The following is a 26,484-nucleotide window of genomic DNA, read 5'->3' as shown; positions in this document are numbered from 1 at the left end:
TTGGTCATGCCCTGCTGAGCTCTTGGCTAGGCTTCTGGAAGGTCTTCCTTTTAGGTCATCCTTTGAAGGAGGAGTGGGCACTCATATTTTCCAGGCCATTTTTCTTTGGCCTTTTGGAAGGAAGTACCCCTGAAACAAGAGTGAATCTTTCTTAGCACAAATGTCCTGGCATTTCAGGGCTCTGTTTTGCTGTGTCCATGTTAGAAGATAAAAGAAAAAAGGAAAAAACAAAACAAAACAAAACAAAAAAACCCAAGTCTTCAAAATTGCTTTAAAAATGCATTGGCTGTATTTTGGTTGGATGGACACTTGTCCTGTTTTTTTTTTTTATTGTGTTCAAACATATATAACAGAAAACTTATATTTTATTCATTTTAATAATGTACAATTCAGTGGCATCAAGTACAATCATAATGTTGTGCAACCACCATGACTATCTAGTTCCAGTACTTTGTCATCACCCTAACAGGAACTTGTCCCCATTAGCAGTCACTCCTCATTCTCACCTTCTCCACTCCTGGCAACCACTCATCTGCTTTTTGTCTCCATGGATTTGCTTCTCCTGGATCTTTCACATAAATGGAATCATGCAATATGTGGTCTTTTGTGTGTGGCTTCTCTCGCTTAGTATATTGTTCTCAAGGTTCAACCATGTTGTAGCACATCTCAGTACTTCATTCCTTTTATGGGTGAATAATATTCCATTGCATGGATAGACCCCATTGGGTTACCCATTCATCAGGTGATAGACGTTGGGTTCTTCCCACCTTTTGCATATTGTGAATAGTGCTACTGTAAACATTTGTGTGCAAGATTTTGTTTGGATGTATTTTTTCAGTTCCTTTGAGTACATGTCAACAGAGGAATTGTAGGTCATATGACAGTTCTATGTTTTCCTTTGTCAAGGACTGCTCACCTGTTTTCCATAGAGGCTGCACCATTTTGCATTCCCACCAGCAATGTATAAAGGTTTCAATTTCTCCACATTTTCACCAACACTTGCTATTTTTCTGTATACTTATTGCCATCCTAGTGGCTATGAAGCGATATCTTGCTGTGGCTTTGATTTGCATTTTCCTAATGTGACTAAGGATGGAGAACATCTTTTCATGTGCTTATTGGCCATTTGTATATCTTCTTTGGGGAAATCACCGTTCAAGGCCTTTGCTTATTTTTTTAAATTTTATTCATTTATTTATTTATTTGAGAAAGAGAGAGAGCACATGAGTAGGGGGAAGGGCAGAGGCAGAGGGAGAAAGGGGTTCCCTGAGAGCCCAATGTGTGGCTCGATCCCAGGACCCTGGGATCATGACTTGAGTGGAAGGCAGACAGATGCTCAGCTGACTGAGCCACCCAGGAGCTCCTTTGCTTATCTTTAAATTGAATTGCTTTTGCTTTTGTGTTATTGACTTGTAAGGGTTCTTGAAATATTCTGAATATTAGACTCTTACCAATTTGTGATTTACAAGTATTTTCTCCCATTCTGTGAATTGCCTATTTACTCTCTTGACTGTCCTTTAAAGAAAAAAGATTTTATTATTTATTCAGCAGAGACAGAGAGACAGAGGCAGAGACATAGGCAGAGGGAAAAGCAGGCTCTCTGCGGGGAGCTCGATGTGGGACTCGAACTCAGGACTCCAGGATCACGACCTGAGTCAAAGGCAGATGCTCAACCACTGAGCCACCCAAGTGCCCCAACTGTCTTATTTTTAAAGAAAAGATACCACACTAAGCATTTAGATGCTTTGGGGAAAGGAGTACCAAATAGGATAGCAATAACCTTAACATTTCTGACCTAAGGGAAGTCTCCTTGCTGTCATTTTTTTTTTCTTTCATGTGCTCTGGTAGGTAGCCCTCATCCCAAAGTCTCCCTGAAATAATTACAGCCACAATTAGCTGTGTAAAGATTCCATGTTTTAGATGTGGTGCTGGATGCCTCAACTGCATTTTCCTCTATCCTTGCGGCTAGTGTGCAACATAAGAGTTATTAACTCCATTTTACAGATGAGGGAAAGTAAGGTGCAGATATGTTAATGAATGACTGAAGGTCCCCAGGCTTGCAAGCAGCAGAGACAGGATCCAAACCCAGGCCCGACAGACCTCTGCCTACTTACCTACAGGTTCGTTAAATTTTGTTCTGGGAAGATTTGGGGCCTCCAATGTGGGTGTTTCTGGGGTCAAGCTCACTAGAATCAGGAGAATCAGTAGCAGGGTTGGGTTCCAGGGGCCAGCACCCACTCCTAACAGAGCAACTCTCCTTTGATCTTCTTTATAATTTGGGGCTCAAGTGTAGGACTTAAAAAAAAAAAAAGAGGCTTCCAGTGCTTTAAAAAATGTTTGAAAACCACTGTTAGTTCATGCTGCTTCATGGAAGAAAATCCCAAAGTTCTTATAACTTCTTGTAATATAGAAGTTTGAAGAAAAGTCAGTTCTAAATGCGGAGCTGCTGTTTGGCGGGTATGAGGTTTCAGTTATGCTAAGTGAGTAGTTCCAGAGATTTGCTGTATCGCAAAGGGCCTATAGTTAACAATATGGTATTGCACAGCATAATTTTAATATGGTATTAAAATTTGTTAAGAAAGTAGATCCCACGATAAATGTTTTTACCACACACACACACACACACAGCCACTAAAAAAGCCTAAGGAACATGAGAAAACTTGGGGGGAACATGGGTAAGTCTATTACACTGATTGCAGTAAGGGTGTCACAAATTCTTGTGTGTGTTCAAACTCACCCAACTGTATATATTAAATATGTGCAGTTTGTTGTATATCAATTATACTTTAATCAAGCTATTTTGCTTTTAGATTTTATTTATTTATTTGAGAGAGAGAAAGCACAAGCAGAGGGAGGGACAGAGGGAGAAGTAGGCTCCCCACTGAGCAGGGAGCCTGACATGGGGCTTGATCTCAGGACCCTGGGATCATAACCTGAGCCGAACGCAGATGCTTCACTGACTGAGCCACCCAGGTGCTCCCCCAATTTAGCTCTTTTTTAAAAGGAAAACCAGTTCTTAGCTTTACTGATAGAAACCTGTTGTGTTATATTTGCACCCCACCCCCTCCACACACACACTCACATGCACTCCCTCCGTCGTGCTATTCCTGCACATTCCATTCCAGGTGGGCGATGCTAGCTCTGGAGAGAGTTGCCTCTGAAGTCCTACTCACAATACAAGAAAGAAAGAAAGAAAGAAAGAAAGAAAGAAAGAAAGAAAGAAAGAAAGAAAGAAAGAAAGAAGCTTTTGCCAGCAACCACACCCACACTACTTCCTGGCAACCAAGACTGTCACCACTCATCAGTCAGGTATGCGGCCGGCTCACCTTTGATGGCATCCTCGAAGCCAAACAGCCTCAGAGACTCTCCAAACCAAAGACACCTATCTGTTCTTTTATTTTTCAATCAGCAACATGAGTTACCATCAATCCTCAAGGGAGTCCTTGGCTCTTCATCATCCATCCCTAGTCTCACGATGGTCGTATTCAGGAAGAGAGCCGTTGTGCCAAAAACACACGGATCTGAAGCCAAATCATAAGAAAAATAGCTTGCAGGTGATTGTCTTCCCAGGCTGATAACTAGCTTGGAGGAAGAGGTGGCTGTGTGGCCGGGGACGGGATCACGAGGCTGCTCATGCCCACTTGCACTTCTGATCACCTAGACAGAGCTGGGTGCTACTCTGGGCCTGGAAATCCCCTGTGCACCAAGGTTAGGTTTGGTCACCAGCTCTGCGTTCTGCTTCTTGGAAGACTCCAGTAGCCCCCAGGGGAGTTGTCCCACATTAGAGTCGGCATCCCATGGTCATCACTCCGTGGAGATGCAGACCTCCAGAGATGGTGAGGGGACTCATCGTGACTGGGCGGGGACCGGGTTTGTACAGCTCCTAAGAACTGCATGCATCTTGGGTTTCTGAAACTTTACTTTGGGGGCCAATAAATTGTTGCCAAGGTATCTGCTCAATCACAGTTCTGGTGTGGAACCACGGAAAGAGGTTTAATGCTACTGAGTGCTTTGGTCAGAGACAGGGAAGGGGTAAGGGGAGAATTTCCTGCATATTAGAGAAATTGAGATCCAAAAGTAGAACGCCTTTTCATCTTCCAGTTGGGGGGTTTCTCCAACTTACATATCTTGTTCCCTTTTGTTTTCAAAATGTACTCAACTGAGTATTCATTATCAAACTCCTATGGGGTGAATGTGCTTCCTGGCCCCCTTAGGTGTTGACCATGAGCACTTCGGCCCAAGCAACCTGAGAACAGAAACTGTGGAGCAAGCAGGTGTCAGCAGGATGTGTCTTCCAAAATGGCAAAAGACCTTCCCCACTTCCAAACCCTTTTCCCCTGATGACTTGCCCAGGTACCACTCTGATGTAGCCAAAACTGTTCTAAACTTTAAACCACTGAAATCACTCACAGGTTCAGCCAATCAATATGGTGCCATTGCTGCCAGAAGGCCCCTGGTAAAGTACACACGGTGTCGCAGGCTCCGCTGCAGAGTGACCCAAAAAGGGGTTCCCCCCCACACCACGTGAACCCAATGAGGTACAGATTAGAGCAAGGCCAGGTTCGATCTGCTGCTTGCTGCTTTGGTGCACACACCCATGCTGGGCTGTGCCCGACTCACTTATCCAGGTAGGAGGCGGCAGTGGGTCTCCAGGCTCCAGCCACAGGAATACAGTGAGTCATCCTGGAAACACGACATGCCCTGAGGTTGAGAAGGGGCCTCTTTGTCTCCATCCTTGTTCCTTTCAAAGCAGAGCAGATGACCTCTCATTTATTGTCTTCTTTACAATCAGGAAAAATTCTTCCTATATCCCGAGGAAGAATCAATGAAGAGCCATCTGTTATAGCCTGGCCTGTCTTGCTTCCCAGTGTCCCAGGTGTTTATACAGTGTAGTATCTAGGTTTTTGTGACAAAATTTCTAGGTGGCAGTGACAGGATAGAGAGAAAAGGTACCCCACTACACGCACACGCACACACGCAAGCTGATGGTGAATCACTGACCACTGTGTTGTGCCCTTCAGTCAAGCCCAACAGTTATCTCTACTCTCTATTTAACCAGATATGAGATTAGTTGATAGGCCTTTGGGAAATGGAAAGCCACCTGAAGACATACAAGAGAGAGGAGATGAGATTTGGTGGGGTAGCCTGGAGTCCCTGGAAGGAAGGCAGTACAATGAGGTGCTGACGTAAACCCTCTAGATCTAGAGATGGTGTGGCCTTCGAGTTAGATCTTCCTATTGAACCCAGCTAGCAAATCTCAGGGATCCTGGGTCAGAAAACCCATGGGTTGATGTAGAATGATCTCCGGAATACTTTTCTCTTGGGACTGACAAGATTTCAAAGAGCAAGAAATAGCAAATTTATGCTTAAGGATATGTCTTATATGAAATGAAAAAAAAAAAAAAAGCCCTCCTTGGTCTGAAATATAGATTGTAGGCAGCATTTCAAAATAATCACAGGACCCAATTGAACACAATGGGTTAGATATACAAAATATGGTTAGTACATGCATACTTTTTATTTTTCAAATTGTAGCATGCCAAATTAATTTCTATAACAAATGGAGAAAGAAATTGGATTTTCTGACTAATTATGCTTATTGATTTTTCAAAGTCATGCCTTAAAACAAAGAAAAATGGTGAAGGCTTAAAATTGCAATAGGACTATATGAAGAACCTATATTTGAAATAATGTATTATTTCTATTTTGACAATACCTATCATTCTTCTTATCAATGAGCAGATCAAGGCTCCTACCTTCAGGACACAGTGCCCTGTGCTTATGCTGGGATATAGACAGTTCTAGATGTATTTAGGATTCAAGGAATAGGCTCCCTTACCTAGGATCAACTTGCTGGAGCTTAAGAAGTTTCTATGAAGCAGAGGTGCCTGAGTGATGCAATCGGTTGAGCTTCCAACTCTTGATTTCTGTTCAGGTCATGAATTCAGGGTCATAGGAACAAGTCAGTTGAGCTCTGCATTGGCTCTGCACTGAACATGGTGTCTGCTTAAGATTCTTTCTCTCCCTCTCATGTCATCCCCTTGCTTATGCACTTATTTTCTCACTCAAAAAAAATAAAATAAAGAGGTTTCTAGGAAGTAAATTATCCATGTTCTTTCACCCTCCCAATTATATAAATCATCTGTGGCGAATAGCAAAACGTATAGTTGGAGGTCATGTGATGCTTGATGCTTTTTTTTTGATGCCCCAGTAACAATTTTACCTTGGGACCAAGAGTCATACCTGATCTAAGTCTCATTGTTAACCATGAACCAAGACATCCGATTTAAACAATTGTTTTTGTTTTTATTTTGTCAGGAGGGAAAATGGCACAGTTGTTAATGAGACAGGAATTCAAAAATAATATATATACACCTCTTTCGAGGTATAAGACTGAAAAGGCGCAATTTCTAACAGATTGTTTAGCTTATTGAAAATACACATTTTCAAGAGAAGACAGAGAAAAGGAAACCGCATTCCAAGAGTTTCACTTCATATGTCAAAAACCTGGTGACACATCTACACCCCTACCCACAGCCCCATGCCCTCCATTTCCCCATCCTCTGACAAAGGTCATGCTTCTGAGCAGTGCTCACCCTGTAATCAAGCTGAGATGGTTTTACCCAATACTGCAATTGCCTTGGTGGCTCCCTATTCCCACTCCACCTTATTAGACAACACAGATACATACATCTCTGTCACTGCAGAAGGTTCTGTTGAATAGTGCTGAGCTAGAGGATATTTCCTGCAATTACCTAGAACTAACATCTTTTAAAGCAGCACCCTAGTCATCACCAGTTGGCCGGGCAAACATGTGATGGGCCTGCCATCTCAGTGAGCACACAGAGTGTGCTGGTTCAGCAAAGCCACAGCGAACACTTTTGTTTCCAGAGTTCACATTTCCTGATGCATCAGGCTTCTGGAGCTGTGCCCTCACTCTTCCTAGATCCCACAAATTTATAAACAGTGTTGGCAGTCAATGGAAAATAGGGACATGGCATAAGAAACATTGCACCTGACAGCAAGAAAAGACAATCTGACCCCTTTTAAATTGTGTCCAAAAGGCATGAGGTCACATTAATTTTGTTCCCATGTGTAGATTTCCCCTGATGCACAGCATAGCAGAGAAGATGACTGGATCTAACTGAGTTAGAGTTGAGGGAGGACATGCTGGAGGAAGAGTACTTTTGGAAAGTGCAGCTTTATGTCAATTGCATGCCTACCACAAGCATCAGATGGATGCAGCAACGGGGCTTCTCTTCTTATAAAGGTGGCCAAGATCATGGAGAAGACAGCCATTTGCCCCCAGGGGCAGAGGCAAGTTAGAAACAGAAACAAACTACCTGTCGATTTGATGATTCACTGCTGAAAGATCTAATTGTGAACACAGGGATTTACTCATTTTATAAAATGTTAGTGAGCACCTCCTATGGTCTCTACTCTTGAGTCATCCACGGTCTAGTGGAGGAATTTAATATGTACACTGATTCTTAAAGTATAATGTAATAAATGATTATTTGTGAAGTCAGTGGTGAGGATGATGATGATGATTAATGTTTACTGAGACCTGTTCAAGTGGCAAGCACTTTTCTAAGTGCTTTACATGAAAGAGTACAAACATAGATGCTGGAAGGATCCCTAGGTGAAAATATAACACACTATTTTTCAAAATTTCTGGGAAATTTAACATAGAAACAAAGCAAAACTTTCATAAGTTATTTGGAAAGAGAACAGTAGAGCAGTTTAGATAATGGTTTTTATTTTTTTCAAATAACTTTTTATTTTGGAATTATTTAACATTTATGGAATAGTTGCAAAGAAAGTATCTGGAGCCCCCAGATGATAGTGGGTTTCTGACTCAAATAGGAATGACTTTAAGTCCTAATTCTGCTATTTGTTATCATGTCCTTAGACAAGTTATTTAGCCACCCATATACTTAGATGTGGCTTCTCGAATTATAAAATGGCATGATAATACTTGCTTTAGAGGTCTGGAGGAAAGAAAAAATTATAGCATACCTGTGAAATGCTTGGTACCCGCTTGGGCCACTGATGTGCATAATAAACATTAGCACTTACTATTATTTATATGGTTGCTATATTTGTTTTAAGAAACTAATGAAAATCATATGTTACAATAATTTTAAATGTCCAATGTCTAGCAATTATAGTTTTAGCTTTCCAAAGGATAAGTTCTACGTCCTTCCTTATCTTTCTCCTTTCCTTAGGCAGTTGAAGGCACTCTTAATTCTAACCTCCACCCAGGCTCAGTCCACACCAGGTTAAATGGATCCACCATCTTCATGTCTCACATTGTCAGGAAGCTCTTCCCACCTAAAAAAAAAAAAAAAAAATGGAGGGAAGATGGAATGGGTGTACTCATTGCCTTAGACAGTTCAGATTGCTGTTAACAAAAATACCAGGTGGCTTAACCAACAGACATGTATTTCTCACAGTTCTGGAGCTGGAAGTCCAAGATCATGGTGCCAGCAGATCCAGTGTCTGGTTAGAGCTGACTTCCTGGTTTCCAGAAGGTGATCTTCTCATTGTCTCTTCACCTGACAGGGAGCAGAGAAAGGAAAAAATTCTCTCCAGTCTCTTCTTTTATAAGAGCTCCAATTCCATCATAAGGGCTCTATCCTCATGACTTAATTATCTTTCAAAGGCTCCCATATGGGGCAGCCTGGGTGGCTCAGTGGTTTAAGCATTGCTTTCAGTCCAGGGTCTGATCCTGGAGGCCCAGGATTGAGTCCCAGGTCAGGGTCCCTGCATGGAGCCTGCTTCTCCCTCTGCCTGTGTCTCTGCCTCTCTCTCTGTGTCTCTCATGGATAAATAAATTAAATCTTAAAAACAAACAAACAAAGGCTCCCATCTCTGAATACCATCGCCTTTGGGATTGGGGTTTCAATATGTGAATTTTGGCGTTGAGTCCATAGCACCCATCCAGGATGAGAGGCTGGAATGTCCTTTTGTGGTCTGTTCAAAGGAAGCTCACTGAGGAGGCTCACAAAGCACTCTCTCAGGAACTCTGGGCATGGATACCAGACTCTCTTCTGTGTGGGGCTGGTGAAGGATCCATAATTCAGCTTCCCAGGGTCACCCTGCTGAGCTGGGAATGAGGTGGAAGGGCAGAGAACTGGGGGGGCTAAGCAGTGTCTCCTCTTTCCTTCCCTGTCTGTGAACTCTGAGGTACCTAGGGCCATTTCTCTACCTCCCAAACACAGACAACTCCCAGGACTCCCCCCACAGGCCTCTGTGTGGCTTATTAGGGTTATGCACGTTGACCTTCATCATTAACCAATAGTCCTACTTCCTGATTTCTTTAGAAAAAAATATTTCTTTCTAGTTAATATCTGGGCTATGCATTCAAAATCTGTTTTCTCAACCTTCAAAATTTAGTAAACAGTCAGGCACACTTGAATTGTTTCTATATTTCTCTCTGCTACCAGGAGATATTTCTTGCACAGGGGCCATGCTAATCTTCTCTGCATTATTCCAATTTTAGTATTTGTGCTGCCAAGGGGAGTGCTAGAAGACAATTTGATTATCACTTAGCACTCCCCTTGATTAAAACAAAGACACCAGCTCAATACTGTTTGCTTTTCCTCCTACCCTCCCTTGCCCACACAAACCTGCCCCTTCCCCAACACATGTGCATTCGCAATCTCTCTCTCTGTTTCTCTCTCAGAGCGAGAGGTAGTGATAATTCACAAACATTGGACTTTAGGTCAATTTCAGTTGCTCTTTTCAATTCCTAACAAACTTAGCAGGGGCATTGGGAAATTATAGGTCATTACAGTCTGAATGGAAAGCCCCAGGTCAAGGGTAACAACTTCTCTTTAGTTTAAAAATTAATGTTGCCCTTAAGAGAATTTTGAAATACGTTTGAAAATCATTCCCATCAAAGTTTTTTGGAAAGAATTCAGGCTGCTTGCAAAGGAGGGCCTGTTGATTAATTCAGCACCTCTATCATGCCACTCCCATAAAATATGCAGCAAAAGTTGTTATTACAAATGTACTTCCTGGTGGTAAGGTCCTTGTGGTCCAGATGGGCATTCTGATCAGGTGGTGGCTGTGAGCACAGGCACTTTGCAAGTACTTTCTATGATAAGGCCTAATGCTTATTGAGTACTTACCACCTTATAGGCTCTATCCTCAGAACTTTGCAAAGACTGTTTCATTTCACTTGCACGGCAGCACTATGAATTGTCCACTATTATTAACCCTACTTTATAGCTGAAGAAACTGAGACACAGAAAGTTTCGTTAACTTGTTCATGGGCATACAGGTGGGAAGAAACCAGGATTTGAAGTAGGGCACACTAATTTTGATGCTCACACTCTTGGCCACCGTACGAAGATATTATGCCACACTTTGCTTTGGAGGCCACACTTCTTTAGAAGCCAACCTTTGACTGCAGGCAGGCAGGCAGCCTCACCAAAATAACAGAAAGCAAATTGAGAGCCATTGAAATCATCCAGCAGCTTGCAGACATTTCCTCTGTCATCCTCTTCCTCGTAACGTCCCCACAATGATGTCTCCGATGGCAGACAACAGGACAATAGCAGTGCCAGGACGAAGGGGTGGATTTTTCTCTTTGGCCCTGGATCCCAGGGCTTCTAGACCCAGTACATTCTCTCTGAGCTCCTGAGCCAGTCTTCACCTTCAAAGTTATAGCCAGATCAATGGAACCAGAGATGCTCACACTAACGCCACTAATGAGCCAAAAAACTATGTAAAAACTCTTTTTATATTACTACTATGATGGGGGAGAAGATCATTACACCTTCAGTGAAGTAATTATTGTTTCCAAAAACATGTAAAAAAAAGTTAGCTTCCCAGCACTTCAAGTAAGTTCATTGGCAAGGAGGCCTTATGGTTTGAGGACAGCCTTGAAGACAAGTGGCTATGTTTCATTTATTCCCTATTAGGACTTTCCCAAATCCTTTTATCAAGATTCCTTCTGATTCTTGGAAAATGGACAGAGAAAGGAAATCGGTAGAATATCATGGACAAAAGTTTAGACCTCTTTAAGACAAGTACACAAAGAAAGGGCTGGTGTCAAAGAAGACGGCCAGAAGGAGACATTTCCTCCAATCAGCTGAGAACCAGCTCTACTTCTGTCTCCAGGAGCTCACAGTCCATAAAACATTCTTATCCAGAGCAGGCCATGTTTCAAAGAAATCTACTTTTATTGAAGGTAAGAGAGAGAAGCTAAGTTTATTTTGCATTGGTGTGTGATTTATTTTGGATGCCAATACATAATTGGATTAACTTTCAGTAGCCCCAAATGTCACGAACATTCTGGAGGAGAATGGTGGAAATTGCTTAGTGATCATAGAGGCACCTCCACCAACGGGATAATGTGAAGCAATTCCAGTTGAATAATTAATTTGTAATAATTTAGACTTCTTGGCATGTAGAAAATGCCAAGGAGGCCAACAGATTTGACCTTAAACTTCAGCTAATCTGGTAAACAAGTATTCTGTGAGGTTTCATTTAATTTTCATACAATTTGAGAATGGCATTTCTATTCAGAGGGCAGCTGAGTAAATGATTAGCCGAAACAACTCCTTTTGGTCAAATGACTCAACTCTGCAATAAGCAATCTGGCAGTTTTGTTCTTTTCTTTTCTTTTCTTTTCTTTTCTTTTCTTTTCTTTTCTTTTCTTTCCTTCCCTTCCCTTCCCTTCCCTTCCCTTCCCTTCCCTTCCCTTCCCTTTCCTTTCCTTTCCTTTCCTTTCCTTTCCTTTCCTTTCCTTTCCTTTCCTTTCCTTTCCTTTTTTAAAGTTAGTTTTTTTTTTTTTTTTTTTTAAAAAGCATGGCAACCTTTCCCTCACTTTTATGAAACACTGCCCTATGTTTCCAGGCAGAAAAGCAAAAACTTTCAAAAGGTCATGTGATGTCATCTCAGTCATGTAGAAATAAGAAAACCAACTAACAAGCAAAAAGGATGTATCTGATAACAATCTTTGGCAGCATGTCTTAAAGCAGAAAATATAAATATGCATACATATATATGTAATGCTAAGAGGATTTCACCTTGAAACTTCATAGCTGTAATTCCATAATAAAGACCACTTGTTTGTTTGGAGCTAGATTATCCTTAGAGCTGGGTTTTACAAGAAATCAGATCCTGTTTCATTATAGGAGGCATTGTCAGTATATCATCCCTGAATACAAGTTTGAACAGATGTAGTAAGAGGCAAATAAAGCCTTTTCCTCATCCCAGGCCAGAGGAGTTAGTGCACACAAACACAGACTGGGATCCTGAAGTTCGTGCATAAGACTTTGGGGGAGAATATATCCTCCTCCTACAGGATCATGACCTGTCCCACACAGGGAACATTGAATTCTTCTGACTTCTGTCAAGCAATACTCCTCAACTGGGGGTGATATTCTCCCCAAGGGGCTTTTGGAAATGTCTGGAGATATTTTCATCCTTCTGGGAGCTCCAGGTCCACTGGATAAAGAAAGCACATCAAAGAGGCACTACAAACTCTGAAGAAATTAATTTATTACTGGAACCATAGCTTACAAAAGTCAAGCCAGGACCTGAGTGCTAAACCTAAACAGAGTGATTGATTAAAATGAAAGATTTAAATAAGACTCAGAGACTCTTAAGATAATAACCAAAATATCTAAGATACAAAAGAAAAAAAAAATCACTGGCCACACCAAAAACCAGGAAAAGCAGAACTTGAATGAAAAAAATGGTCATCAAGTGACACCAACAACAGAGATGAAACAGATACTGGAATTATCTGACAAGGATCCTATAGAGTTATTGTAAAAATGCTTTAACGAATTTGCAATTCTCCTAAAAAATGAAAAATAGAAAATATCAACAAGGAAATAGAAATTAATAAAAAGAACCAAGATGAAATTATAAACCTGAAAGACACAATAACAGAATTTTTTTAAAAATCACACACACCTCATTGGATGAGCTCAATAATAAAGTGGTGATAACAGAGGATATAATTGATGAACTTAGAATGTACTCAATATGAAAAACAGAAAACAGACTAGAAAAAGTATAAACAGAGCCTCAGGGAACTGTAACAAAATCCCCAAATTTATATCATGGGAGTCCCAGAAGGAGAATGGAAAGAAGAGTTGGAATGAAAGAGTATATTCAAAAAGAATAATGGCTGAAAATTTCTCAAGTTTGGTGAAAGACATTTAAGAAATTGAACAATCTCCAAAGATGATAAGTCCAAAAACATCGATGCCACAGCACATCATAATTACACTTCTGAAAACTAGAGACAAGATCATCAAAACAACTAGAGAGAAACAACACATCAACCATAAGGAACATAAATTCAAATAAAAACAGATTTCTCATCTGAAATCATGAAGGCCAGAGGGAAGTTGCACATTTTTCAAGTGCCGAAAGACAAAAACTGTCAACGGTAAATTCTATATCTTACAAAAGTCTTCAAGAATGAAAGGGCAATAAAGACATTCTCAGATGAAGGAAAACTTAATGAATCTTGCTGCTAGCAGAATTGTCTTTAAAAAATGGCTAAGGGAAATATAGTTTACCCTTGCAAAATACCAGTTTAAACTTCCTAAATCAGCTTAAATGTGGATTTTTTTTTTAAAGAGTTGACAGCAAAAGCCACAAAGTGTTTATTTGCAACTGTGTACCTGAGTCTCTACAGGATCAGATCAAAGAGGACTGATGCAGAGGCCCCACCTGCTGCCCTCTGAGTACCCAGGAAGGCCTAACAAGGGTATCAGCAGCTCCTGGGGATTTCAGGACCAGGGAGATCTGCAGGTTTCCCTGTGTGCCAACAGGATGGTTGGGTTGAGTGCTTTGTACTGGCAGGAGGGAGGCTAGGCTAAACAAAGGAACAGCCCAGAGGGCAGGCACCACATTGTATAGGAAGTCTGAGCCCTTGATGCCTCTGCCCCTTATCTTCCATGAACTAGTCTCTGAAAGCTGCAGGGGCAGCTGGGAGCTTCAGACCCCTGCTGGGCTGGCCATAGATCTCCCGCCATGTGCTGCCCTGGCTCTATGGCCTCCTGGAACCTCGGGAACTCGTGAGTAGCCACAACTGCCAATGGCTACGGGCTGGTGGTCTACTTCTGGGTAGATGGGGCAACTGTAGTTGTAGTACACTGTAGTGTACTTCCAGACCTCTGTTGCCACCTGTGGGCCCAACAACAGCTGATTCTACCAAGCTAAGGCCAGCAGGCAGAGGAATGTCACCATTGTGGGCCAGGCCCAGCCTCACTGCTGCCCCTTTGGCTGGCCCAGCCTACCTATACACAGAATTTTTTCAACAACTATATAACTAGTACTATAAATGCATTTTCTCTTCCTTATGATGTTCTTAACATGTTTTCTCTAGCTTGCTTTATTGTAAGAACACCACATATAAGACATATATAGAATACTTGTTAGTTGACAGTTATGTTGTTGGTAAGGCTTCCAGTCAATAGTCAGTTATTAGTAGTTAAGCTTTTGGAGTGTCAAACACTACATGCAGACTATACAGGGGATTGCTGTTTCTAACTTCAGCATTGTTCAAGGATCAACTGTACTTCACGATGAAAGGTAATGATAACAGAAGGAAACTCGAAACATTGGAAAGGATGAAAGAACAATGTAAGGAGCAAAAGTATAGTACACACAATAGACTAACTCTTCTCATGAGCTTTCCAAATTGTATTTAATGAGTAGAACAAAAATTACACCATCTGATGCTTATGATATTTAAAAGAGGGAAAAGCAAAGAGACTAAAGTGGAAGCCAGGAGCCCACACTTCATTTCAAATGGTAAAATGTTAATGCCAATAGACTCTAGGAAGTCACGTGCATATACTGGCATTCCCAGAGCAACCACTAAGAAAACTACACAAACAGATACACTCAAAACCACTATAATTCAATCAAGATAGAACACTAAAATGTGTTCAAACTAATACATTGGAAGGCAAGAAAGGAGGAACAGAGGTACAAGAAATAGAGGAGACAAAGAATAACAAATAATTACATAGTAGACAACTACCTTAAATGTAAATGGTCTAAATATACCAATTAAAGGACAGAGATTGAAAAAAAAAAAAAAGAAAGAGAAATTGGCATAGTGAGTTAAAAAAATAAAAACAACCCCCACAACCCATCAATGTTGTTTACAAGAAACTTATTTTAATTTCAACAAAATAGATCAGCAACAAAAGGCTTAAGAAATATGTCCTATGTTAGTATCAATTTACGAAAAGAAGGAATTGTAATATTAATATTTACAAGAAATTCACTTTAATTTCAACAAAATAGATCAGTAACAAAAGGATTAAAAAATATGCTATGTTAGTATCAATTTAAAAAAAGAAGGAATTGTAATATTAATATTAGGTGAGGTAGACTTTATCTGAACAAAAAAAACTTACTAGAAGCATAAAAAGATATTACATAATGATAAAAGGATTACTCACCAGTGGGACATAGCAGTCCTAAAGATGTATGCACCAAACAATAGTCTCAGATACACACAGAAAAATTTGATAGAGCTGTAAAGAGAAATACTTGAATCCATAATTATTATTGGGGGTGTCAATACCTTCGTTCAGCAAATGATATAATTATTAGATAGAAAACCAGCAAATCAAAGAGTGGTTTATGTATTTAACTGTACATGAATCCTACATATTTCTATACAGACTGCCAAAATAAAATAACCAGAGCTTAACTGCTGATCTTAGGGTGAAGTACCCACGAGAGCAGAAATTCACATGAGAATTTCAAAAGATTGAAACTAGAATGTACTGCTGGTCAGCACTGAGTGTGTTTCTTAATTGTGCCGATTAATTCAGGGTGTAAAAATCTGTTGAAAATATCTGAGTTCTCTTATGAGAAACTGAGCATGTCTGATTAACACGGTATTTGCAAAAAATGTGAAATCTGACTCAGAGGCTGAAAAGGCCATTTCTAGGAAGATGTTTTCTCTTTAATAACTTCATCAGACCTCATATAATCAAGTGACAAGCTAATTCAAGCAAGAAAAAAATCACCTGAAAATTCTAGAACTTGGGTACAAAACAAAAACAACTCAAGAAAGAGTGAGAGCTCGCTGGCCTGATTAAGAGCGTTGTATTCTAGTCACTGCTCCCCCACTAATAGCTCTGTGATTTGGGGTAAGTCCTTTAACTCCTCTGAGCTTTAATTTTCTTCTCTGAAAGATGAAGAGGTTGAATTAACTGACCTCAAACGGTTCTTTCCCGCTTTGAACTTCTACAACAATGTGTCAATTTCATGCTTGTAAACAGGAAGAGTTCTTTGGCCTCTCCACTAAAAATGGATCTTCAAAAAACTGCCAAAGGACAACTTTGCTCCTCTGAGTGAATCTGAGAAGATCAGCACTGAACACTGTATTCCTGTGAAAACCAACCCCAAGAGCAAAGAGCAAGGCAGGTTTGAATGAGGTTTCCTGGTGCAACAGACAAAGTGGTGGGCCAGGAAAGTTCTCAAAGAAGATAGATGCCTCTGCCTTTTAGAGTTGGCTTGGTTTGGTGGCTGGAAACCCACCCATGTTCTCACCAAAGAGATTTCAGAAGGGGCCTTCCATGAATGTTCTGGTTTTTAAAAAGCAGAGTAGTCACAGTGACCTCTGAGAAAAGCAAATGTTCTGAGGTGTGTCATCAATAACCCAATGGGTGAAACGCTTCATTCTAACTCATAGCTGCATGTACAACAAATGGACAAAGGCTCGTAGGGATGCAAAAGCCACTGAAAATAAGAGCCTATTTCCCCTGAACCTTGACTCCAATTGGATGTCACACACACATTTAATTATTTCCAGAATCACTTACCTTTTACTGAGGAGAGGTCCTTTAAAAGTCACTGAGGTATACTGGGTCAGAAGCAGCAGGGGTTTTAGGGAAATGAAAACAGCTCTGAGTGACAAGGATGGTAATTATCAGGAAACCCAAGGATTAGAGAGCTCCCTAGTTCGATATTAAGAATACCATAATACCAAAATTGATCCTTGCCAACAGATCTTTACCAACATCTGGTATTTACCTGCAACCATGAATAGTTCTGAGGTTCCAGAGGTGTATCAGACTCCCTAGGAGGAGCTCACCTAGGAGGAGATACACCAGTTAGCATTCCAGCTGGAAAAGTTAGCCCATTCAGATGGAAATTTAATGATGGGACTATTTACTGAAGTATGGGCAAAGTTAAGAGAACCTATAAAGTATGTGGACGTACACCAGCTTTAAAGGGAATGAGCCAATTTGGCTCTGTGCAAGAGGCTAAGTAGAATGCAGCTAAGTCCTGCTGACCTATCTTGAAGCTTAAAATGATTGGGATTTATTGGCTAGTTGTTTGTTTAGCACCAGCAACTGGAGGGGCCTCTCTTTTGAGCCAAAATGAAACCATACGTATCAACTTTTTCAACATAACCTCAAGAATTCTGAGCTCTGCCATCATTTCCTTCACACCACTGTGCTACCTGTAGCTAACACCACAGAGCATCTTTCAACACCTTCTGCTCTAGTTGGCTCCATGGTATGTGTGGGGGTTGGCTTGGGGCTTCCCTCTAGTGTCTTCGGAGGCCAGGTTTGGTAAATGCTCCTTTAGCTCAGTAGATGTCCTGGCTTTAGGAAGCAAGATAATCACCACTGTAGGTACCCCAAGTCCCATTTCACACTCGAGGTGACTAATGCCCCAATGAGGCTGATGGCTGATCATCCCACAGTAAACTAGAGCCCAGGTTGAGCCCCTGCTTTTTGTACTTCTTCATTTTGTGACTGGCCTAGGAATGGGTTATAATCTCTACTAGACAAAACCATTGTTCATGCTGGTGGTCATGGCTACTTTACACAGTGAGATCACATTAATCCTTATCTTCTCCTACATGGCATCAGGGGTTTCTGATGATTCACTCAATGCATTTATCTTGAAGTCAATCTCCTGAATAGTTAGAATGACAGAAAATGTGCAAGATAATTTAGGTTCCATTAATAGGTTATACATACCTCTATTATAGTACTTATCACATTGTGCTATGATTTTTTAGTTTAGATTTCTGTCTCTGCCATTTGACTATGAGTTCCTCCAAGGCCTGGGTTATGCCTTACTCATCTTAGTATTCCAGCTTCTCACCAGAAACCAGCAACTGAACACTTTGATTAGATAGTAAGATTTTCATGAATGAGCTGGCTTTATAATAAGGCTCAGTAGACAAGTATGTCTGGTATATACATATTTGTCCATTTGACAGACATTTATTAAGTTTTTATTGTGTGTTCAGCACTATGCTAAGCTCTAAGAATCCAAAAACACCATCTCTGAGCCCAGGGAGATGAGAGTTCATGAAAGAGATTCAATTTGAATTACTATGGACTAAACGTTTTGTTTCTCCAAAATTTATATCTTAACCCTTAAAATGATGGTGTTATGGTGTTAGGAGATGGGATCCGAAGGAGGTGATTGAACTACAAAGGTGGAGCCCTCATTAATGGAACTATTGCCCTTACATGGGAGTCCTCAGAGGGATCTTTCATCCCTTTCCACAGGTGAAGATGTAGCAAGAAGATGACCATCAATGAATGAACCGGGAAGCTCTCAGCAGACATTGAATCTGCTAGTGCCTTTACCTTGGACTTCCCAGACTCCAGAACTGTGAGAAATAAGTTTTTGTTGTTTATAAGCTACCCAGCCTATGGTATTTTTGTCATAGCACCCGGAATGGACTAAGACATTAATAATCAGCATGAAACATGCAGAGATGCACAGGGTATTAAGGAAGACTAGAAGGGAGTTTTTTAACATGGCTTGGTTGAGATGTTCAGAGAAGAGTTTCTAGAGAAGGAAACTGCTAAGCTGCATTTTAGAGGATGGTTATCAGATATCCAATCAAAGACATGTTGAGAGGAGGCCATCACGGAGAGGAGGTAGTAGGAGCAAAAGCACTGGCGCATGACTTAGCCAGGTGTGGTTGGAGGAACATCAAAATGCTCTCCTGTACATGATATTGATACATTAAAGGGCTGGAGAGGGATATGGTTAGACTGGCTTTTTGGATAGACTCACTTCCTCATCTAGGGAAGAATGGAATTAGGGATAAGACTAGAATCCAGGAAACCAGTTGGAAGACAGCACCAACTGGGAAGAGATTGGGAAGACTTGAACTAGGGTAGCTGTAAACAAAATAGCAAGAGGAGGATTGACATGAGTTTGATTTGGGAGATGAAGTTGGCAGGATTTGGGCAGTGCGGGATACAGAGGAGACAAAGAAGGCTCCCCGGCTGGACAAGGGGGCCAACCCCCCAAGACAGAGGATGGAGACAAGAAGTTAGATTTGGGGCAAGCTAGTGAATTCATTTTAGACATCTTGAGTTTAAAGTGCATCTGACTCATTCAGGAAATATGCAACAAGTAGTCAAAGATACGTTTGAAGCTTTGTGGGGATGGAGAGAGGGCTGGGAATACAGATATAAAATTTGTGATTATAGACTGGAAAGTCGTGGCAGAAACCGTGATAGTGGGCAGCATCACTAGGGTAAGTATATAGGGAGAAGGGCAGAGGCCCGGAGTAGCTCCCTGGGAAACACAAACACATAACGTGCTGGGAGAGAAGGAGGAGCTCTCAAAAAAGATCGGGAAGGATGGTTAGAGCTTGTTGGGAGTATTGGGAGGACAGCTCTGTTTACAAGAGACCACTCCAGGTCTCGCGCTATTATCCTCCACAGAAACTACCTTAATTATGAATTAACACCTAATTACATTGTTATTTAATGTCCATCTCCCTAACTAGAATAAAACCTCCATGAGGACAGGGATTGGCTATTGCTCTCTCTCTCTTTTATTCCTCAGGGAATCCACAGAACCTCATAAGTACTCCTCAATTAGCAGTTCCTCAATAATTATTTGTGAAATTAAAGGTTAGTGTTCTAAACTCCCAGAAGGTAGAGAGTTTCCAAGAACATTACTTTTAAGAGTCAAGTTATCTGTTCAATTCAAAATGTGAAATATGGTTATTTTATATTTTTAGTGTTTCCTGTAAAAAAAAAAAAGTGTATTTCTGTCAGTTTTTTATTAAGTTAGGAAACAATTATCTTCTTCTCCTGAATATGACATGAGGCCTCCAGATACTAGAAGAGTGGAGAAAGGCAGGCTAATAGCAGATTTAGTATGTATTAGTTTGTAATATTTTGCAGCTAAGTGGTGACACTATCTTTATTCCACAAAGCTCCACCTGGTCTCAGAGCAGGAGACAGATGGCCAAAGTACTTCATGAAAATTTATCAGTTATTCAACTAGAGATACAAATTGTGGTGTGAACATGGTCACAAGGTAGAATTTTCTTTAGACAACATTTCTCTGGAAATTTTTATGAGAAAATACATTGAATTAAATACAGACAGATAGATAGATATAATATGTTATTCATTAAAATGGTAACAAGTGGATTCCAATGTCAAACACTGAACAACTTACAAATAAATTTAAATAGTTGTATCAATATTTTTTTGAGGGGAGAGGAGAGAGAGGGACAAAAGGAATCTTAGATAGGCTTCACACCCAGCACCAGAGCCTGATGTGGGGCCCACTCTCAAGACCTGAAATGAAATCAAGAGTTGGACACTTAACCCACTGAGCCACCCAGATGCCCCAACTGTATCAATATTTATGAAAGGTTTCATCTATGGGCATTGAGATTAATGCAGGAAAAAAAAAAATCCAGGTGTTAAAAGGCCAGGTTTCCAGGCCAGCATTGAGATTAATGCAGGAAAAAAAAAATCCAGGTGTTAAAAGGCCAGTTTCCAGGTTGGGTATACATGTTCCAGATATTTGAGTCTTTGTCTGCCTGTCTTTTCTCACTTTTGCCCCAAATCCTTACCCATCTGCAGAATTCTGCTTGAGATTTTTGTAAAAAGGTATCAAACCCCTAATCTATAATGATGTGTACCCTGAAAACACCGCAGGAAACATAGCACAATAACCTATATGTGCACCAAGTTTCAAAACAGATCTGATTCTTTCCTGAGAGAATTTTCCCATGGCAGAGATAGAGGAATAAAAGAGGGTCAGCAGAAAGTGGAGAGACATCACAAAGGCAGTCTGAGGGCATGCAGAGCAAACATTGCTTCGTTATGGTCAGTGCACACTGAAGCTCTGTCTCTTACTACTTTTTGAGCATCCTTTTAACAGCCCCATTTGAAAATGAGGTTCATAATAGTACTTACTTTGTATGGGTGTCTAGAGTGTTAAATGAGCTAATATTGTAAAGCACTTAGAGCAAGGCCTGTCACATAATATGCCCTGTCAAAGCATGAACTGCTGTATTTGTAATTTTAACCTAGGCCATGGAATTGTGTACAGTTTTATGTCACCATTTGCCAGATCATCCCTCCCCTTGGGAACACTTACAATGATGACCCTCTACTGCTGGCTGAGGTTTGCTTTCCCCACCCCTGCCACCATATAGAATTCTTGATGTCTGGGGTCTGATACTCTTAGGAGGTGGGTTTGCTTTTGTTTTGCCCTCCGTGTGTATGTAGCCTGTAATTCTTTCTCCAACTACTGGTTAGCCTTGATTAAATCATCGAACAGCATCAGCTCCAGACTTACATAACAACATTGGGAGCTTTCCCTTGGGGCTTTGCTCAGAACCCTCTGAATCAGTTGCCCAGGGAAACAAGCTGGTGATGTCACAAGGCATCATCACTTCTAGCACTCTCTCAGGTGCCTTCTGCCGAGCCTGAGCAGGGCCAGGTTCTGCAAACTCTGCCCAGCCTAAGCACGTTTTCTTACTCTCTGAGGCAATGCAGAGACCCTCACTCTCTCCCAGCAATGTCTAAACTCAGGTATGTCGGGGTCATGGCTACATACTTCTTCCTATGCTTTGGCCACAGACCTCTTGCTATGCTTCTTCCTTCTCAGGGCACAGAAACACCCATATAAATGATCTGGGGCAGCCCTAGGTAACCTTTGGTTCTCTAGGGTATAGAGAAAAAACTGAAAAAAAAAGAAAAAAAGTGTTGGGGCTGCTCCCTGGAGGAGCAGTTTGCTGCAGATTATATAGGGCCTATAGGGCCCTAGAGACCTCAGGAGCAAGATTATAATATCCTTTCCCTTTCTACTCACCTCCCTTTGTACCATAAATGTGCCCATAATCTCTCATCTCCTTCTATCAACCTGACCCTCATCTCTCAAGAAGTATTATTCCAACTTCCTTGTTCTGCCCAGATAAAAAGGAATGAAAAGAGGATATGGCCCTGACAGTATTGATTAGAGTTTATTGCTGTTTCACAATAAGGCCCCTTAACCCCCACCCCAGGCAAGCAGTGCAAAGTACAGATTTTACCTTCTCCCCTGCCCCTCTTCAAAGCCTAAAACACTGAAACTTATGCAGATCTGGGGATTACTTGTCATTATCTAAATGAAGGTATCTGAAAACCAACAGTAATCCTGCCTCCCAAGATTATCAGGGAGGGAGCCTATGAGAGAAGCAAAATTCGGTCTTGCGGGAACTCCTAATCCCAGAGGGGGTGTTTTACAGCTCTCGGGCATGCCTTATTCAACTTCAGCTGTGACCCACACAAGGAAGGACGCCAGAGGAAAGCTACCTGAGTCATCCATGGCTCCCTGGTCAGAGCTAGCCATGACGAGGACTTGTACCTGCATATACCATTTCCTTGTTCTGAGCTGGTATATTTTTCTCAATTATTACATCTCACAGCAAGGAGGGGACCAGCAGAAATCCAAAATCTTTCTAAATGGTGGACACTGGAAGTACTTGACATTCCTAAATCTGGTAAGTCCATATGACCGCACCAGGAAGCAAGCTCTTAGTCTCTAGTATCAGCGTTTTTACACATATCACCTTTGACTTTTGGTAAATACAAAATTTCATCCTTTGTCTTCCTTCTTCATTGTCTTTGGGTTTTGGCTTTCTTTTTGACTTGACAATTGGCTCCGAGAAATCCAATTCAGAGGTTTTTGGTAGCTATGTTTTGTGCTAATTGTTAAACACTCTTTGAAAAGAGTCATATCTTGGAGCTCTTCTCAGATGAGCTCAAATGGAAAGACTAAATTAATGGTTTCACCATGGGATTGACTACAAACACAAGCGAGAATTTGAACTTTGCTTGGGGAAATCTGTGAGGGAAGGCAGGGTGGCGTATGTTGCGTGGGAAGCACAATTTCCAATGGGGGAACGATGCCATTTTTCAGCACAGACTAACAGATTTATCTAAGAAAAGCAAACACATTTTGCCATGTTCAGATCCCACTTCAATTTTTTATAGGCTCAGGCTCCATCTTAAAGGATGAATCACCCAACCAAATGGCAAATACACATTTTCAACAATTTACCAACCAATCCTATGACTTGATTCCTTCTTGTCTCTCTAGCCCAGCTGACCACATTCTGATGAATGAAGTGTGAATGAATGGGAGAAAAATAGGTTTTTAGAAAATGTTTTGGGAATATGTAAAAATATTAAAGTTAAAAATTAAAAATAGTACCTCCTCTGGGGATGCTAATTAATGTTTGAGATTTTTTTTTTTAAACTAAGACCTAGGGTGCCATAAAAACCTCTGATTTCAGAAACCGGGCAAAATATTCCAATCCTTTGGAATTACAATCCTAAGCAGAGGTTATGCATGATCAGAAAAATTGACACTCTGAAGTGCTAAGGAGAAAAAATTCAGAAGGTTCAAATCCAAGCAACCTGGAGGTTCTGCTTTCTTCTCTCTGGCCTTTTGCTGGCTTTTGATTTTGGCCTGAAAGCTTCAAGCTTGGGCAGCTCTAGTGTCCTTGAAATTATCAAGGTGACTGCTTCTTTCAATCACGGGATTTTATGAAACAAACACACAAATAGAAAACCACAAAGAAATGCTTTTGTGGAGCTTGAATAATGTAGTAAAAACCTCAGCTTTGTCTATCTATTGGCTTTATATTTAAAAAGTCAATGAAAAGGCAGAGTGCCAATAGCCAGGACTGCTGATGGAATCTAATCCAAATTCCAGTATGGATGTCCCACCTCACAGTAAGCGTGGCTGAGAACAGACTTACCACCTACTCCCACGAACTGGCTCCCTGACTTTCTCATTCTCAGTTCCATGCCCCAGAGCCCTCATATTTCCAAGAATGGAAAAAGCCATTTATCTTGTCAAAGACTATTCTTTCCGAACATTAATCTCTTTTTCTCTTCCCTGGTGAATCAGCTACCAAATCCTATGTTTTGTTTTGTTTTGTTTTTTCTCCCTTAGGTTCATTTTTCTTCAGTCTTACTATCCCATATGACAGGCAATTATTAATTTGTACCTGGGTAATGAGATGATCTCTATATCGCCCTCTTGTTAACCATATATCCCTTTATCTCTCAGGTTTCAGATTAATCTTCCCAAAGTACTGGGTTGGATTTGGTTTTGTTATAAACATCAGGAGCTTGCTTGCCCAGGATGGTTCTGCTATTCAAGAAGCCACAGTGGCTTTCTCCTACCTTATAGAAGTAATTGCACACTCCTGACTTAAGAGCTCACATGTCCACTCAGCCCTCAGGCCCTATTCTTCCCAGAAAAGATGGTCTCTTCCTCAGGAAGGCCTGTGTTTTCTCCAGCAGCCGTCTCTAGGCTTCTTGCCATCACCTCCCTACCCATGTTCATGCCATCTTTGGATGGAAGACCTTCTTGCCTCTCCACTGCCTTGCCATGGACCATCTGAAATCCCATGTTTTCCTTAGAATCTCTGCTGACCAACTCCAACCCACTTTTATTTTTCCTTTCCCTGAGTTTTTACAGCATCTCTCAGTCTCTGCTTATTTACGTAATTTATGTATAGTATTATTTTCTCATTTCCACCCACAAGTGAGTCTTAACATGTAAATGGCTCTAAAGCAGGAGTTTTGTCTCCTGACATTCTATGATTCTTCATTGTAGTTGCCCTAGTAGCTGGCGAGGAGGACCCCCAGAAGAAAAACTGAGCAACTTGGTAGGTTGACTGCACTTGACCTTCAGTGTTTTCTGCCTTCTTGAGCACTATTATCTCTTCTGACATCTTTTGGCTCTTGAAACAAACAGAAAGGGACTCACCTGTGGCTGTTTCCTTTCCTGGCTGTTAGGTGTCATCTTGAAAGTATGACTTAATGCAAAGTTTTCTAGTTGGTGAAGATGGGTTGACTGTGTTTCAGGGGATCAATTTAAAGATAGATTTCAGGGCACCTGGGTGACTCAGACAGTTAAGCATCTGTCTTCAACTCAAGTTATGACCCTCAGGGTCCTGGGATTGAGCCCTGAGCGGGGCTTCCTGTTCAGTGGGGGGTCTGCTTCTCCCTTTCCCTCCCCAAACTGTGCTCTCTCTCTCTTCTCAAATGAATAAATAAAATCTTTAAAAAGTATATAGATTCCAAATATGATACTTAAGGTGAGATTCTGGGCCTTAACATTTCTTGCTCTTGAGGTATCATGGGTTGATTTAATGGTTCTGTTTCCTAATGATTAAGTCCATAACTTGCTGTAATACTAGTAAGTGTATTTAAACTTGTTGAAGTCAGTACCCTGACCTGCTTTCCAGGAAATTTACCACCCTATCTTTCAACAGCTTTAATTTTTATTTGGCTGAATATCAGTTATGCCTCATTTCAAGAGCACAACTCACCTTAGTGCAGATCAACATTCTGATCATCCCCATTTTCCTCCTGAAGCTTCATAGGGCTTTCAAAGGGAAGGCACACAGCATTGGTGGCAGGGGGTAGAGTGGGAAGGGTGCCACTGAGATTTGGTCACAGTGGCCAGTGCCTGCCTAGTGCCTGAGAAGAGTAAAGAAAAGTGAGGGAGAAGTGAGTTTGAGCCTAATGAGGGAATATGTCAACCCCAGGGAAGAGGCAGTCAATTCTCTGTTGGGAGGGAGATGCTGTGTAGCCCCATGGTTATAAGCATGAGCTCTAGGGTTATGAGTCTCTGGGATGGCATCTCAGCTCTACCATCTCCAGGGGCTCTGATCCTGGGCTAGGTACTTCATGTTTCCAAATCTGCCAAATAGAAATAAAAGCAGTCATCACAAAATGGCCATAAGGATGCATGACTCAACATGCAGGAAGCTCTCAGAATGCTACACACACTGGATGATGAAGAGAGAAGATAGGGAGGTGGTGGTGAGCTTCTAGTCATCTCACCTTTGACTGGAGGTCATGCAGAGGACAAAGTGATTTAGTGGGATATCAGTTGGTGGGTCATGGATCCAGGCAAGGGTCACCCACCCAGCTCACTGCTGGTTATCTCCTTCTGCAGGGTGCATGTTCCAGCTTCCCAGCCAGCAGTTGGCCACTGTGGAGCCACTGTTAGCTGTGCAGGTACAGGCTGCAGGCACTGGGGCAGTCTTGGGAGTAGAGTTGGCAGGCTCAAGCAGAGAAGAGTGAGTCGTGCCGAATGGGGAACCCCCTGAAGCTGGGTGTGGAGACATGGCAGTGCTGTGGACATCCTCAGGTTGCTCCTGTCAGCTCAGGCTTCCAGTGCCTG

General features: G+C 41.3%; 1 protein-coding gene, 1 long non-coding RNA gene and 1 other non-coding gene across 3 annotated transcripts in view; 1 reads left to right on the top strand and 2 right to left on the bottom strand.

The window, feature by feature from the left end:
* Positions 1-7,744: 7,744 nt before the first annotated feature.
* LOC111094014 lies at positions 7,745-21,639 on the bottom strand. Its single transcript, XR_005384332.1, has 5 exons — positions 21,592-21,639; positions 17,035-17,095; positions 15,450-15,524; positions 8,455-8,558; positions 7,745-8,334 (listed from the first exon to the last, which is right to left on the bottom strand). It is a non-coding gene; the product is annotated as an uncharacterized LOC111094014 (long non-coding RNA).
* On the bottom strand, positions 9,421-9,529 carry LOC119867757. The gene has a single exon (XR_005384467.1). It is a non-coding gene; the product is annotated as a U6 spliceosomal RNA (small nuclear RNA).
* Positions 21,640-21,670: 31 nt separating the features above from the next.
* Positions 21,671-26,484, top strand: part of ADTRP (androgen dependent TFPI regulating protein) — a 62,629-nt gene continuing 57,815 nt past the window's right edge. The window contains exons 1-2 of the mRNA XM_038584178.1: positions 21,671-21,827; positions 22,523-22,777. Coding sequence (XP_038440106.1) covers positions 22,532-22,777 — 246 coding nt within the window. The 5' untranslated portion in view covers positions 21,671-21,827; positions 22,523-22,531. The remainder of the gene's footprint in view (positions 21,828-22,522; positions 22,778-26,484) is intronic.

Source organism: Canis lupus, chromosome 35 (genome assembly GCF_011100685.1).
Source record: "Canis lupus familiaris isolate Mischka breed German Shepherd chromosome 35, alternate assembly UU_Cfam_GSD_1.0, whole genome shotgun sequence".
Classification (NCBI taxonomy): domain Eukaryota; kingdom Metazoa; phylum Chordata; class Mammalia; order Carnivora; family Canidae; genus Canis; species Canis lupus.
This window is presented reverse-complemented; position numbering and strand designations above follow the sequence as displayed.